The sequence below is a fragment of the Harpegnathos saltator genome, unplaced genomic scaffold (assembly GCF_003227715.2).
Source record: "Harpegnathos saltator strain DR-91 unplaced genomic scaffold, Hsal_v8.6 scaffold444, whole genome shotgun sequence".
NCBI classification, from domain to species: Eukaryota; Metazoa; Arthropoda; class Insecta; order Hymenoptera; family Formicidae; genus Harpegnathos; species Harpegnathos saltator.
Window position 1 is genome coordinate 22,198 of NW_020230255.1, and position 17,000 is coordinate 39,197.

The 17,000-nt window shown below is 31.2% G+C and overlaps 3 protein-coding genes across 4 annotated transcripts; 1 reads left to right on the plus strand and 2 right to left on the minus strand.

The window, feature by feature from the left end:
* Nucleotides 1–3,109: 3,109 nt before the first annotated feature.
* Nucleotides 3,110–8,469, minus strand: LOC105184000 (nicalin-like). The gene is made up of 2 exons (XM_011142506.3): nucleotides 8,223–8,469; nucleotides 3,110–3,196 (listed from the first exon to the last, which is right to left on the minus strand). The coding sequence occupies exons 1-2, from the start codon at nucleotides 8,395–8,397 to the stop codon at nucleotides 3,171–3,173; spliced, it is 201 nt and encodes a 66-aa protein (XP_011140808.1). The 5' UTR covers nucleotides 8,398–8,469; the 3' UTR covers nucleotides 3,110–3,170.
* A 2,533-nt stretch (nucleotides 8,470–11,002) lies between these two features.
* Nucleotides 11,003–12,634, plus strand: LOC105183998 (RNA-binding protein 7). The gene is made up of 3 exons (XM_011142505.3): nucleotides 11,003–11,100; nucleotides 11,241–11,422; nucleotides 11,914–12,634. The coding sequence occupies exons 2-3, from the start codon at nucleotides 11,339–11,341 to the stop codon at nucleotides 12,475–12,477; spliced, it is 648 nt and encodes a 215-aa protein (XP_011140807.1). The 5' UTR covers nucleotides 11,003–11,100; nucleotides 11,241–11,338; the 3' UTR covers nucleotides 12,478–12,634.
* Nucleotides 12,635–12,849: 215 nt separating this feature from the next.
* LOC105183996 (glucose dehydrogenase [FAD, quinone]) lies at nucleotides 12,850–16,906 on the minus strand. Of its 2 annotated transcripts, none has more exons than XM_011142499.3 (11): nucleotides 16,723–16,906; nucleotides 16,220–16,419; nucleotides 16,048–16,159; nucleotides 15,795–15,929; nucleotides 15,579–15,694; nucleotides 15,333–15,500; nucleotides 14,860–15,013; nucleotides 13,999–14,159; nucleotides 13,579–13,756; nucleotides 13,247–13,451; nucleotides 12,850–13,175 (listed from the first exon to the last, which is right to left on the minus strand). In XM_011142499.3, the coding sequence occupies exons 1-11, from the start codon at nucleotides 16,877–16,879 to the stop codon at nucleotides 13,028–13,030; spliced, it is 1,734 nt and encodes a 577-aa protein (XP_011140801.2). In that variant the 5' UTR covers nucleotides 16,880–16,906; the 3' UTR covers nucleotides 12,850–13,027. The 2 variants fall into 2 exon arrangements, with proteins under 2 accessions (XP_011140801.2, XP_011140802.2); XM_011142500.3 differs by having other exon boundaries at nucleotides 12,851–13,175; nucleotides 15,795–15,923; nucleotides 16,723–16,889.
* Nucleotides 16,907–17,000: the final 94 nt, after the last annotated feature.

A 17,000-nucleotide genomic window follows, 5' to 3' on the forward strand; every position in this document is an offset into this window, starting at 1 on the left:
ATCACGATTGATTCGGATAGAAGCATTTTCTATAGTTTTCTATCTAATTTTTTAAGCAGGGTTTGCTATATGAATTTCCCTTAACTCACATAAAACTTACAATTATATTATTATTATTATATCACATACAACTATAAATTTATTTCTGCGTTACTGAATCTCAAACGTATTAGGCATGCGACAAAAGTATGATTTGTTGTCTACATTAATATATACAATTTTATTTTTAATATCATCTAAATTTAACCACACAAAATCTATCGACTTTGATACTACTTCTAAAATTGGATTCACTATTGTATTTTCAATACATAGTGGGTGAACACTATATACATATCCAACTAAATAACATTTATTTTGATAGAAAATTATTGTACGTATTTGTACAATATTACCACATACATTTTCAAAAAACCTATCATCAGTTTTTCTAATTCTTTCATCACTCGCTCTATATAAAACGTTTTCGTGATATATACCATGAAAAAATTGTATATCATTCATATCAACATCATGAAAGGAGAAGGGCCCCTAAGGCCTGTTTTCGGCACCCTTTAAAATTGGATCAAAATGGCTGGAATCACTTCCTTATACCCTTGGAAATAATATTTAGTCAATTCCAGCCTAAACGGAAGTATTTAGAGTGTATACTTCAAGTATTCATGGTGCCCGTATCAAGAATTTCTTTGGAAAACTAAGCGTTGCTGAGAAAAATGTTTCAGATAAAAGTTGTATGGTTTCAAAGGGGACATAAAATGGTGTCATTGGTTTGACCTTGGATAGTCATTTGGTCACACGAATGTCGATTTCAATATTTTATGTAGAACCCCCTATTTTTACATATCTTGTAGCTTATCTCGAGAGCTTTCCAAAACACTTATAACTAAGCCATTTTTCATTAAGTACTTTGCGAGTTATGAGGCTTCTTACAGATAGATTTGTAGAAACGTTACTTAAGGAGATCCGAGATTGAAATCATATTATTTATTCTTGTTGATTCTCCCACGTGAACAATAAAATCGTAAACGTAATCTTCCTTTAAGAAGCCACGTAGAATGGGGTGTTGGATTTACATCTCTTTGAAGCTGGCAGGACCAAATTGGCAGAATCGAAACGCACCTATCAAATTTTTCAGTACTTATTTTGCGCTAACTTGTGCTATTAATAAAAATTTTGTACCTCGTGCCATTTTGAAAAAAATCGTGGCGCTGCTACCTTCATATGAAGTCAGCAGGGCCACAGCAAAAAATAATTAAAAAATAAAAACAAGTACATAAATAGAAAGAGCATAATTTGTGCTAGTTTGTTCCATAAAAGAAAATTTGATATTTTGAAAAAAAGTGGCACTTTACTCTTGAGCGTAAACTGGATCTGTGATGGTTTCTGAAGAAATGTCGCGGGTACAAAATCTGTAATTACATATTTTAGTAGCACAAAATAAGCAGTATTTATTGCAAAAGTTGCGACTTGATTCTGCTCATTACAAATAGCACTTTACTCTTGAGCATAAGCTGGATCTTTGATGGTTTCTGAAGAAATGCCGTGGGTACAAAATCTGCAATTACATATTTTAGTAGCATAAAATAAGCGATATCCATTACAAAAGTCACAACTCGATTCTGTTCATTACAAGTGGCACTTTAATCTTGAATGTAAGCTGGGTCTGTGATGGCTTCTGAAGAAATGCCGTAGATACAAAATTTGCAATTACATATTTTAGTAGCACAAAATAAGCGGTATCTATTGCAAAAGTCACGACTCGATTCTGCTCATTACAAGTGGTATTTTACTCTTGAGCGTGAGCCGCCACTTGTAATGAGCATAATCGAGATGCGACATTTGTAATAGATACCACTTATTTTGTGCTACTAAAATATGTGATTGCAGCTTTTGTACCCGCGGCATTTCTTCAGAAACCATCACAGACCCAACTTACGCTCAAGAGTAAAGTGCCACTTGTAATGAGCAGAATCGAGTCGCGACTTTTGGAATTGATACCGCTTATTTTGTGCTACTAAAATATATAATTGCAGATTTTGTACCCGCTGCATTTCTTCAAAAACCATCACAGACCCAGCTTATGCTCAAGCGTAAAATGTCACTTGTAATGAGCAGAATCGAGTCGCGACTTTTGCAATAAATATCGCTTATTTTGTGCTACTAAAATATGTAATTGCAGATTTTGTACCCGCGGCATTTCTTCAGAAACTATCACAGACCCAGTTTACATTCAAGAGTAAAGCGCCACTTTTTTTCAAAATATCAAATTTTCTTTTATGGAACAAATTAGCACAAAGTATGCTCTTTCTATTTATGTACTTGTTTTTATTCTTTAATTATTTTTTGCTGTGGTCCTGCTGACTTCATATGAAGGTAGCAGCGCCACGATTTTTCTCAAAATAGCACGAGGTACAAAATTTTTATTAATAGCACAAATTAGCACAAAATAAGTACTAAAAAATTGTATAGGTGCATTTCGATTCTGCCAGTTTGGTCCTGCCAGCTTCAAAGAGGTAAGAGATTCATATAATTTAGACGTTACAAATGATAAATCGATCAGTTTTAATTCAACGTCAATTTCCGATAAAGATATATTAAGTAAATCAGATAATTCTAATAATATTTCTGATGAGAAAGAGAATTCAATTGGTTTCGCAAACATTCCAATGAATCATCATGCTCTGATTCCGATAGCATTACACACTCGTTAAATTTGAAAGAAAACTGGATGGGAAAATCAAATCAAGATACTAAAAAAATTAAAAAGAAATCATATTTAAATATAAGTCTTGAATGGGATAGCATTGTTTCAAAAAATATAGTTTTTATTCCCGTAATGGAGAATGGAAATTTATGTCAATCTGTCACATTACAAGGACAAACAATAATGATACGCAACACTTGTGCTTTCGATTCTCTTCTTCATATAACATTACATATGATAGGCATGAATTCTGTATATAAAGATAGTATGCAAGGCAAAGAAAACAGTTTGTTGCATCTAGCAGAGAAAATAATTTCAAAGAGAAAAATAACAAACTGAATATTTTGAAAGAGCATCTATCTTAATGGCATTACCTATATTTAACCAATCAAAATATACCAGAAATTTTCACTCACTAGATACAATATGCAACGCGTCCTATTTAGCTGAACATATATTTGCTTCCTTACCCAGCCTTGAAAGAAATAAGATCTGCAAACCATGTAATTATGATAATAAAACAAAGTATTTTCTTATAAATATTAATGTCAATACATTATTATGTAAAGGACTTGAATACGTTTAGAAAGCAATAAATGATATGACAACTTTAAAGCAAAGTTGTTTTAAATGTAAAAAACCATGTGATGTAACTGAATATTATGTACACATAATAATTGATACAAGTATTTTGACAAATGAAAACTATTTACAAAAGATGAGAATAAAGTGCAGAAACTATAATTTAGAAACTGTTGCGAAGAATATAACGTTAGGCAATAAAAAGTACTTGCTTCGAGGCATTGTTAATTACAAAAATAATATGCAATATTATATTTCTTCAATATTTACAAATACTTCGTGGTAGAAATACCATGATTTGAAAAAAAAAAGAACTAAAATTTTGTTTATAAAATACATAGTCATGCCACATGTACTGTTATATGTGCAAATATAACAAAATAATGCAATACTTATTATTCAGAAATATTATATATGTATGATATATATATATATATATATAGTATTATCAATAATTTTTTATTTTGAATGTTTCTACCTTATTTATATTTCTCTCTCCAACCCTCCCCTTCTCTCTCTCTCTCTCTCTCTCTCTCTCTCTCTCTCTCTCTCTTTCTCTCTCTCTCTCTCTCCCCCTTCCCTCTCTCTCTCTATTACAAACAAGAACTATGTTTCACTTTGTTCTATATAATTTCCGCGCACATACATTGTCAGATTTCGCAAAATATATAGTTCTACAATAGCTCTGTAAAGAGTTCTGCTCCATAAAAGCAAAAAAGAATGATTTTATTGGGTGAGTGCAAAAGTTCGTGCGGAGTTTCAATAGATGGAGTTATAAACGTCGTAAAGTGTTGTCATTAATACTTCCATCTACATATTATATAACGTTGGAAAGGTGACGTCTTCAGCTGTTATTAAAAAAAAAATCATTTGTTTTCATACAAACTGCTTCGAGAAATATCACTTTAAAAATGAGTATCGATAAGGTGCATTTACGGCATGTTATGCTTTACGAGTTTCGGAAGGGAATAAACGTTGCCGCAGCCGTAAAAAACATTCAGGATGTTTATCAGGATGAAGCACCAGCTAAACGAACTGTGGAAAAATGGTTTGCTAAATTTCGGCGCGGAGAATTTAACCTTGAAGACGAGCCACGCTCTGGTCGACCTTCTGACATTGATGACGATGTTTTGCGTACTTTAGTGCTCAATAATCCGCGAATTTCAACAGAAGAAGTTGCTACAGCACTAAACGTTGACCGATCAACCGTTTTTCAGCGTTTAAAAAAGATGGGATTCGATTTGAAGCTCGATATATGGGTGCCCCATTTGCTGACCGAGAACAAAATCAAGCGAATTTCTGCAGCCGTTTCTTTACTCGGGCGGCTCAATAACGAGTCGTTTTTGGATCGACTAGTGACGGGCGATGAGAAATGGGTCCTCTACAACAATGTTCAGCGCAAACGGACATGGAAACAATCAGGTGAGCATGGTGACGCAATACCAAAGGCCAGTTTGCACCCGATGAAGGTGATGCTCTCTGTTTGGTGGGATTGCAAGGGCATAATCTATTTCGAGCTTCTCCCCGCTGGCGAAACGATTGATTCGGACAAGTACTGTCGCCAATTAACCAATCTGAATCGAGAAAAAAATAGAAACGTCCGATTTTATCAAATCGCAAGGGAGTCGTCTTTCATCACGACAACGCCAGACCACACGTTTCGAAAAAGACGCTGCGCAAACTGAAGAGCCTGAAATAGGATGTCTTAACGCATCCACCGTATTCTCCTGATATCGCACCATCTGACTATCACTTGTTCCGGTCATTGCAAAATTATTTGAATGGAAAAAACTTTGACTCTTTGGAGGCCTTAAAAAACGGCGTCTCTTCGTTCTTCGAATCTAAACCGCGCAGTTTATATAATCGAGGCATCCGTATGCTGCCAGAACGTTGGGAAAAGATTATAGAAAACGATGGAGAATATATCATTGATTGAATAAAGATTTTTGTTTGCCTAATCACTGTGTGACTTTTACTCACAAACTCCGCACGAACTTTTGCACTCACCCAATAATTAAGTGAAGATTAGCGATAATACAATAATAAACGACTTGAGACGCTATCAAAATCTCAGAGCTCTGGTCTTTCCAGAAGAGTTTTTAAATAATTATGAGCATAATAAAACATTTTTCAAGGAGTTCTGGATATTCGCAACGTTGTATGATTTGTAATCAGTTAAGACTGCCCAAGCGCGTCGTACTTTGAGAGAATAGAGCGAAACGATAGACGAAATTTTATAATTTATTTATTTGAAAAGCTCTAATTTATTTATTTGAAAATCATACAACGTTGTGAGTGCCTAAAATTCTAAAAAATGCTTTAGTATGTTGAGAACTATACGAAAAATATTTTAGATGAACGAGAACTACAAGATTTCGGCTAGCGTATCACCCTATTCTCTCAAAGTACGGCACACTCGAGCAGTATTAATTTATTTAAAAATCGTACAACGTTGACCAGAACTTTTTAGAAAATGCTTTAGTATGTTAAGAACTATACGAGAAATATTTGATGAACGAGAACAACGAGATTTCGGCTAGCGTCTCACCCTACTTTCTCAAAACATGCCGCGCTCGGGCAGTATTAATTTATTTAAAAATCATACAACGTTGTTAGTGCTCAGAACTCTTTAGAAAATGTTTCTTATGCTTATAACAATTTGAGAACTCTTTTGGAAAGGCCAGACCTCTGAGATTTTGATAGCATCTCAAGTCGGTATGCTTATTACTATATTATCGCTAACCTTTACTTAATTAGAATCATTCTTTTTTGCTTTTATGGAACAAAACTCTTTACAGAACTATAGTAGAACTATATATTTTGCAAAATCTGACAATGTATGTGTACGGAAATCATATAGGACAAAGTGATACGCAGCATGAAATCACTTAGCAAATCACTTTGTCCAGGGCCATTTTTTTTGCGTTAATCAATGGAACCATTTGTTTGACTTAGCAAGAACTCTAGTACTATTCAGAAGCCAGAACTCTCAATAACATGATTTTCCGGAAAATGTTACGCCAACTTCACACATACCTGAAATCTTTATTTAAATATGATAGAGAATAGTATCATAGAATTGAAAAATTAATCATTATCTGATATGCAAGATAAGCAGGATCTGTCCTTCGAACGTATTTAAATGAAACATGCTATGGATTTTGTTCACTTTCTGTTGCCAATTTACTGTCAAATTCTGCCAATAGACTTTATCAATAAAATATGAGCAAAATAGAAATACATATATCTATGAATCTGTTAACAAATTCTGCTCAAAGTTTCTGTCATCAGACTGCCTTCATATTTTGTTACCAAATCCTGTTGTATTTCTTCTAGCAAAAGCCTGCATTAGATACTATGTAAAATCTGCTTTCATATACTTGACTATCTGAAATGCACCCATATCAACTTAAGTTTATAAACTTCTATATGAATATATAACATAAATATATTACACATGAATAATTTTCTGCCATGGGCTACTTCAACAGCTTCACATTAATGGACAATGTTGTAAATTTTATGATTCAATAAATCAATGTTTATAAGAAATAAAATTTTTAATATTTATAATATACATTGACGGATATTTCAGAATCCACATATTATATGTAAAACTTATTTTCAAAAGAAATTAAATATTAATAAGTTAGCATAAATGGCAATCAAATTATGCAATTTTATTTTCTTGCAAATAATCTAACAAAGACTTTTTATTTGTATTTTTGTGCAAGGTTTTATTCTAGTTATAAAGTATATCATTTGATAGTATCCTGAAATTAGAAAATTAATTGTTATCTGATATACTTTATAATATTCTAGTTGTAATATTCCAGTATATCATTGCATATTAGATAACTATCAGATTAATTTTCTAATTTTAGGATATTATCAAATTTAAATTTATCATATTTAAATGGAGATATTAGAAACTTATTAAATAAATAAAACAGATATTAGATTAGTGGAACAATAATTTTACTACTAGGATCACTAAATTTACTCCACTTGATCTTCATATATAAGATCACTAAAGTTACTCCACTTGATTTATATATAAGATCATATTAGACAGTTTACAATAAAAAAAAATATATCATCTTCAATCGAGAAGTATCATACAAGTGTTTGCAAAACTGAAAGTTTCAAATATATTATCATCAGTTTATATGAATCTCTAATCTAGTATAGTAATGAAAATTGTATGCAACAAAAGCATATTTACAAATTTGCTGTAATTTTTGTATTAATGCAGTAATTAACTTCTTATAATTTTTATTATTTTTTATTGTTCTATATCATAAAATTGATTGTTTACAAACACAAATAAAAAATTTAGATATTCAATTAAATGATATTGTTAATTAAATCCACATATATCAAACAAATTTTCAAAAATTTAATTTCTTCAGGAATAAAATTTCCTATGAAAAAATTTTACTCTATATTTTCATCTTTTTTTATTCTCAGAATCATCCTTATGGTTATATTATATTTTTTTAAGACATGCTGCATATTAAATATTTTTAACCAACAATTTTTATATGTATATTTTTTTATATATTTTTTATGTACAAGTTATTAAAATATAATTTTTATCTAATATCTGTCATATAGTTGTTTTATATAATATTTTATTAAAAATTTGATTCTATTATATATATTAGTAATTTAATTTTCTGCACTAAAATTTATGACATATTTATCTTTATCGCATATATAAAAAGAATGTTTTAGTTTCTAAACTTATTTTTATTTAGAAATATTTAGAAATAAAAGCATAATAAAAATAAATAAAAGGTTAACAAAAAATCTTTCGGAAGAGAATAATTAATTAAAATATATATTTTTAACTTTGTATACATATATTAACTGATTAAAAATTAGAAAGTTGTAATATCCTGCAAAATCATTACTGATAAAAGAAACATCTTACCATGCGGAATCCCATGCAAGTCATACTGTTGCATACGATACACAGGAAACTCGTGGGAGGCAGTCACAGGATTGACCGGCGAAATGATGATAAAGATGGGCAAAAATATTAGTAAATAATATGGCAAGTACCCCCGACAAAGTTCAGCAAAACTGTCACAATCCATTAACCACATGTTTCTATCAAAAACAGATATATTTTACGGACAGAAACACAACGACCATATAATTTCATTAACTCACGAGTCTACATACAAATTTCTATATAAATATCAGAGAAAAGTGCTTAGAGAGGTTACACTATATAGGTATCTTTTGAAGCTTCTCCTGATACGCCCTCTGATGAAGTAGATATTAAAAACACTTTAATCGTTCAGAAGATTCACTTCACAACACATTCAACGTACAGTCGCGTACATTAAAATAGTCCGATTCTAGTAAAGGCTGGTCCAGAATAGGTTGCAAACACCCAATTGCAAGGTGCGAAGAATGGCAACTACTAATTACAAAGTGCTATTTTCGGTTGTAAGCACTAAAATATATACTGGGTGCATTCAGTACTACAACCGCTTACTGAGCTTTTAAGGTGCCTTTACATGGGAGCGTCGAGCGTCGAGCGTCAAAGCGTCCAACCAATCAGTTTTTCATTTCTTATTTCAGGGATAAAAACAAGGAACTTTGATTGGTTGGACGCTTTGACGCTCGACGCTCGACGTTCCCATGTAAAGGCACCTTTACATTTGATTAGTATGTTCCTTTAGATTTAAAAATATATACCAATCAGATGCAAGAGTTCACTTAGCGCTCAGTGAGCGGTTGTAGTACTGAATGCACCCACTGACTGCAGAGAGGAACCGAAAGGTCCATCTACAATGACTGCAAGAATAAGGTTGTGAGCGTAAGCAGTAAGAAATGGACCAACCATAATCGATTATTTTATAATAATCGATTATGGTTGGTCTATTTCTTACTGCTTAGGCTGCGTTCCAAAACTCTATTCGGAGTAGCGGAGTTAACTCAACGTCGTTCCAAAATGTGGTGTAATTTATTAAGCGTCGTCTACAATGGCAGTAAGCAGTAAAAAGTAAGCGTAAATAGTAAGACCCGATCTACAATAAGAAGTTAGCCCGTCTACATTACATGGAGTAAGCCTAAATTAAAGCCAGCGGCACACTGTGCTTGTTTCGTGCTGGATTGCCTGCTGGATGAAAATACTGCGTTCTGATTGGTGCATTTCCATTTATCTTCGGAAATGTACCAATCACAACGCAATATTTTCATCCAGCACGAAAACAAGCACCGTGTGCCGCTGGCTTAAGAAGTAAGAGCAGCGTAAGAAACTAGAGTAAAGCCAGCGGCACACGGTGCTTGTTTTCGTGCTGGATTGCTTGCTGGATGGAAATACTGTGTTCTGATTGGTACATTTTCATCAATCTTCGGAAATGTACCAATCACAACGCAATATTTTCATCCAGCAAGCAATCCAGCACGAAAACAAGCACCGTGTGCCGCTGGCTTTAGGGAGTAAGTGAAATAAATTATTTCCATTTCGTCTTACTTCTTAGGCCCGATCTACAATAAGAAGTTAGCCCGTTTACATTACATGAAGTAAGCCTAAATTAAGAAGTAAAGCTAAGACTCCATGCATGCGGTGAGCTCCGGCAAACGGCTGCGGTGACCAATCAGGAGACAGACGCATGCCGGAGCTTGCCGCAACCGGACTTGCGCCTCCCTCCTGATTGGTCACCGCAGCATTTGCCGCAGCTCACCGCATGCATGGAGTCTTAGCTTTAGAAGCCGTGTAAACGTAGTCATATGCTGGATTCACACTGCATCCGACGTACGTCGTACGACGCTCCGCAACCAATCAAAAAGCAGGATTTTACTTCGTATCATCGGATCGCTTGGCCGTCCGTCATCGTCCGATGTCGGACAAAATGTTGGTCATGATCCAACATTTGTCGTACGATAACGCATGGTATGAAGGGCAATCTGGACAAAATTGGGAAAAGATGGTATACCTTACTCATCTTAATATATTATAAAGTTTATGTCATTAGAATTGTCGATAGACAGAATAGAGTTTTGTTACTTAGTTTGAGACATTTTAGCACACAAGACATTTTAGCATACAAGACATTTTTTCATGTCAGACTTTTTTCATACAAGACATTTCTTATGGTCGGAAAGTAGGCGATAAAGTAGAGTTAACAATAGTGAAGAAAAATATTACACATATCTTACACATATATATATTACACATATCTTGTTGCCCGTACATAACTACGCTTATGCGTATTTCTTGCTGTCATGAGTCTGTGCCATTGGCTGTCACTAGACGATTGCGCATTCGACCTGTGCAGACAAGGAAAGAAAACTTCCCCGATATCTTGCCTCTCTCACCGTTCTGCCAAACCCGCTATGCTCAGTCTATTATATATGTCTATGGAATAAATAAATATCAATTCTAATTTTTTAAGTTATGCGCATATTACTATTAGAGGAATTGTAGTCACCATTAACCATTTACGCCACCTACAGACTTTAAATCGTATTAGTTAACGTATGCAGTATGAACAGCATTTCGCACGGCTTCGTACCGTCGGATAACGGATGACGCACGTCGGATGCAGTGTGAATTCAGCAGTAAGAAAACTGTCGCTCGAAACGACACCATTAAATTTAGTTCGCCCCCGTGTCTATCGGCGGCGCTCATTCCAATGTCACAGCCTATAACATAAGAGTTTGCCTGCCCTGGAGCCATCTATTGAAGAAAGGAAGGAAGGAATGATTATATAGTTAAAAAATCTTTTGTTCGCTTCTGTGGCGGTTGGATGTGGTTTCTATAACTATGCATATTTTTTGATCGTGAGAACTGCGTACGCATTGTCCCTATTTTTCTTTTATCTTCATAATCATTAACTGGCATAGGGGATAGAGTGTAACAGCTCTGTTCAAAGCCATTTATTGAACCAGAACCAGAACCAGATTATATAGTTAAAGCTTGTGGTCTTTATAGGTAAAGATTGTATAGGAATGATAGGAATTGTGAGTTTTTTGTTGCATCAAATACGCTAAATTTATTATTAATAATCTACATAAATTTGTAAACAAAACATGGATGAAGATAGACGTACTATTTTTTGTGGAAATCTGAGCAGCAAAGTGACTGAAGACATTCTTTATGAGCTATTTTTACAAGTTAGTATTCTATAAAGGTTACATTAAGTATTATTTACTTATATAATATGTTGACACATGTTTACACAGATCAGAACACCCATTCACTTTTATATTTAAATAATTATAAGTTATGCAAAATTGATTTATATTATGTGCACACATTGATACAAATTAAACAGAAAGCAAAAGTAACATTAACAGATCTACTTATGTCGATCTGTATTACTGAGTGGAAGACATCTATTAAAACATGATTTAACCTATGTTAAATTTAAATGTGTAACTTAAAAAATAGAAAATTAAAAATATAAAAGGAGGAAAGTCTAATTAATATTTTTATCTTGTATAATAACTTGTATAAAAAACAGCTTATAACATGTATATATACTATGATATAGGATGTTAATATTACTAAAAATATTTAAGTAAATGTGTATATATATTTATGATATATGAAACACACATATACATATATACATATATTAATATAAACATTAATTACTTTTCAGGCAGGACCTGTACAAAAAATATCTATTCCTAAGGACCGTGATGGCAAACAAAGAACATTTGGATTTATAACATATAAACATGTAAACTCTGTCAAGTATGCTTTACATCTTTTTATGGGTACAATATTGTATGATCGTGTCCTTATTATGAAGCCAAAGAACAATGCTGAAGTTCAAGTAGATCAATATGTGGATAACATGATGCAGCAAATTCAATTACAACATCAAACTCAGATAACTCTAGGCAATTTTCCATTGTTAGACATGGATTCCAATAATAGTGATAGAAATCTTAAGAGAATACATCCTTATCAAAGAGATAGGGATAAATGTCGAGAGAGAGATAATATTAGAGATAGAGATAGATATAGGGATAGAGATAGAGAAAGGGATAGGGATAGGGATAGAGATAGAGACAGAGAAAGGAATAGAGAGCGTAATCATAACGATTACTATAGAGATGAAAGACCATACATACATTGTAGAGAGAATAATTACAATAATTATCGTTCTAATGATTATTCACGATATAATAGCAATAAGAAAAGATGGACTTATCACTGATAATAAAATTTTCAGATTATTTCTCTCTTATGTGTTAGATTTTCTATGATTCTTAATTTTGATTTACTGAATCTTTTATTAAAGTCATATTATTTATATTTGTCTATATATAATAGCTCTAATGGTCTTGATACACAAGAGTTGTATCATTTTAAAATATAATATATTTAATAAATATAATAATCTTAAGTATAACTTGTGGATGTAACTGCTAACTGTAAGTTGATTTAATATGTTATAAGAATTTATATTTTGTATCATATATATTTTGTATGTATGTGTGTATATATATATATATATATGACCAAATATTTTGCGTAATATGAAAAAAACAATGTTATAAAACTTTATTTAGCTATGAATTTTGTCTCTATTAATATAACATTAATCAATATAATGTTATAAATCATTACTTTGATAATTAATTTATGGTCATTGTTATCAATTAATAGAGTATTTTGTTATAAATTTTCCTTTTTACCAGTTATATCAGTTATTTTGCATAAATTACAAATATATTAGAAATAGAAATAAACATACAATATATACTTTATACTTCTTTCTCCTTTATTTTTTCATTTCTAAATATACGAGAAGCCTTTTGCGCCAACGCGATTACAGCTGCATTGATATTACCGCTTGGTAGCAATGGTAGAACCGACGCATCCACAACATATAAATTTGTCATATTATGCACTCTGTAAGTGAACATAAATATATAACGTATATATTACACAAGTTATAATATGTATTTTATAATGAAAATTACTTGAATGATGTATCAACGACATCGCCCATGCGACATGTACCAGCTGGATGATAAGCTGTTAATGTTAAGTGTCGTATATAACATCTCCAATATTCCCTAGTATCGAATGTTTCGTTCTCACAACCGGGAAAAGATTTTTTATTAAGAGACGCGCTGTAAGCTCTTAAAGCATTTGTTTCCAATAAATCCTTTACAAAATACAAACCTGAACATTTTTATATTACATCATATAAAACATGTTTGTAGAGAAATGTAATGTTTTCTAAGCTATGATAGTGTCTATATTAATATAATTAAAGTGTATACTATAATATTATATATGTGTTAATTACCTTCTACGAGAGTTTCAATGTCATCTTCATTGGATAAATATTGCGGATCAATGAGAGGTTTATCAAAAGGGTTATTACTACGTAATCGTAATTCCCCACTACTTTTAGGATGTAATAAGATAGGCGCTATTATTATTGTATTTTCATACAACAATGGAGTGAAGTATTTGTTATAGACCTGTAAAAACATTTTCACAAAAATGTAAGTTCTTAAATAAAATATTTGATAAAATGTTTTTTAAATAAAATGTCTGAATATGACAGTTCTAATTTTGGTCTAATTTGATGTGTTACAAGTTTGTGTTAAAAGATAATTTTTTATTATGTGAATATACATACACATGCATACGCTCATTGTATGTATGTATGTATGTATGTATGTGTGTGTGTGTGTGTGTGTGTGCGCGTGTGTGTGTATACCTCATCAGAAAATCCCATTGCTTTTTTAAATATAATACCATTATCGTTTGATATACCAAGAGATAGCACCATTAATTGCAAATCTGGTATTGCAGATTTATTTTTGTTTGCAACGCTATGGAAAGTTCCTAATACTTCGATTGCTGTTGATGTCCATTGACCTAATTAAATTGATAAATTTTATACTTTAAAACTTATGTATTTAAAAAAATATATTTTTTTAAATATAGTTTTTAAATATATAGAATAAATTGTGTGTGTGTGTATGTATGTGTACATATGCATGTATGTACATAGGCAGTCTGAAAAGTTCTTGACCTGACACATACATAGCATTAGAAACTGTCAAACTATAATTGTATTGGAAAGTGGCATCCCTGATATAAACCCATGTAAAATTTTATTCGATCTGTCAAGTCATTTAAATAGTAACACCAGTTGAAAAAGCTTTGTGCAAGATGAGTGCCGCATTTGCTAACAATTAACCAAAAACGCATTCGAATGTGTATTTCTCAAGCGTGTTTGGTACATCTTAATCATTTTAAGCAAAATAAAATGGATTTCAAGCGTCGTTTCATAACTATTGATGAAACTTGAATCCACAATTATACACCAGAGCAAAAAGAACCTTCCGGAATCACACTTTAATGATGGTATTGAATCATTGGAAAGACGTTGGAATAAATGTATTGAAGTTTCAGGAGATTATATTAAAAAATAAAACATTTCACAGAAAAAAAATTTTCTTTCATTGTTAGGCCGAGAACTTTTCAGCCCTCGTATATATGTATGTATGTATATATTTAAAAAAAAAAGAAAAGATATAAAAAGAATATCTATTTCATCAAGGTATTTTCCTACCTCTCCCAAAAAGAAAATAATTTAAGGCTGATACAGGATTCAAAATTTGAAAAAGGTTCAATCCAAGGCTTACATTAAGAGTGACTAAATCAACACCAGTTAATATATGATCTACCAAATTTTGACCAACTGGCAAATCATTGATCACATGAATCTAAAACATAATAGATAATCGATAACACAAAACTATAAGATAATGAATAGATAAAAATGAACTATATTTGCACTATAATTATATATACAAATATACAAATGTGTTTTGATTTCAACTTGAATCAACAAATTTAAATAGATCAATATATATTATGAATTGCATGAAAATTTGCAAATAACATATTCATCTCTCTTCTATCAAGAAAGAAGTTAAAAGTTCTCTTTGTTGTCATCAAATCATTTATGATCAAATAATAAGTTTATAGAGCTATGTGTTTTAATACATCTAAAGCTGAAATTAATTATGGAATATTACTTACGTTAAGATCATTTAAATGCTTTCTTGGTCCAATACCAGATAACATTAATAATTTTGGACTTTCAATCACACCAGCACTTAGGATAACTCCTTTCTTTGCTACAGCAGTATATTTGCTACCAAATCGAACAAATTCAATTCCCTCAGCTTTATTCAAATTTACTAATACCTAATATAATGTCAATTAACTATTTATTGTTAGTTTTAGGATGTGATAAAGAATACAATATTTTTTGGATAGGCTTACTTTAGTTGCGAATGTGTGAGTAAGTATAACTGGAGAATATTTACATTTTTTATGTAGTATTTTTTCCGAACTCCATCTTTCACCATTTTCCATTGTTAATTGAACTTTCATGAAACCTAAATGAGACAATGTAATATACATTAACTATACATTAACATTAAATATACATTAATGTAATATATATATATATTAACAACTTTTATTTAAAAATGATACCTGTAGTCAGTTTTTTATTCATGTTGCCGATATCGTAATTTAATTCTTTTATTGCTTCCAAAATCACATTGGCAAAATCAGATTGCCATCTCAACTCACTTGTGCTTACTGAATCATTGTTCTCAGCAACTGTTTCTGAAAATACATAAGTGAGAAAAATTTACAAATATTTAAACATATTCTTAAAAAATTATATATATATGTATATGTATGTATATATATATATATTTATTTATTTATATGAAAATCTCACGCAGAAAGTCTGGAAACCATTCTTCATAGTCCAACTTATGCCCTAGTACATAAGCCATGTAATTTAAGCGGCTTGATCCTCCAAGAACTTTACCTCTGGGCCATATACTTTGCTGTAGAAATTTTTGATAACATATATACTAGATATTTTTAAACATATAAATATTACTTACATTATTGATTAATCCTCTGCATGCATATTTCTGAGGTACAGTAACATATTGCCAATCATAAACAGTTTTTTGTATCGCTGGTGCTAAGAGTGGTATGCTAAGAAAGGGTGGTGCGGTACCACCTGCTTCTAACAATAATACTTTGTGCTCATCTTCTGCCAAATGTGCTGCTAAAATTGCACCAGCACTACCAGCACCAACTAATAAAGTATTACAATATCTATTATTACATATATATATGTGTATATTATAACAAATATATAGAAATTAGAATAATATATAAAGTATAATCAACTTTTGCTATTGAATTACCCTGGTTTTCACATATAAAAATTATAATCATTTGTATTTAATATATTTTATAAGATGATATATGAAATGTACCAGTTATTTTAATTGCATATATATATATGATAAGTTACATAAACATATGTACATAAACATATGTAAAAATAATAACACAAATATTACATAATATATATATTTTAAGTTATATTACTTACCAACAATATAATCATACTGTTGCATATCCTGAACATTATTGTTGAATATCCATTGAAAATATATGTCCAATATATATGCAAAGTGAATATAAATAATAAATATTGTTATTAATGCGGTCAGAAAAACAAATGATATTGATTTTATAAAAATAAGCATTTCGTCTGTTTGTGAAAGTTTAAAGAGAAAGAGCAAAAAAGAAGAAAAGGAAGAAAAAGTTAGAAAAGAAGTTAAAAATATATATAGAAAGAAAAAAAAATTTTTTTTGAATCTTCCTCTT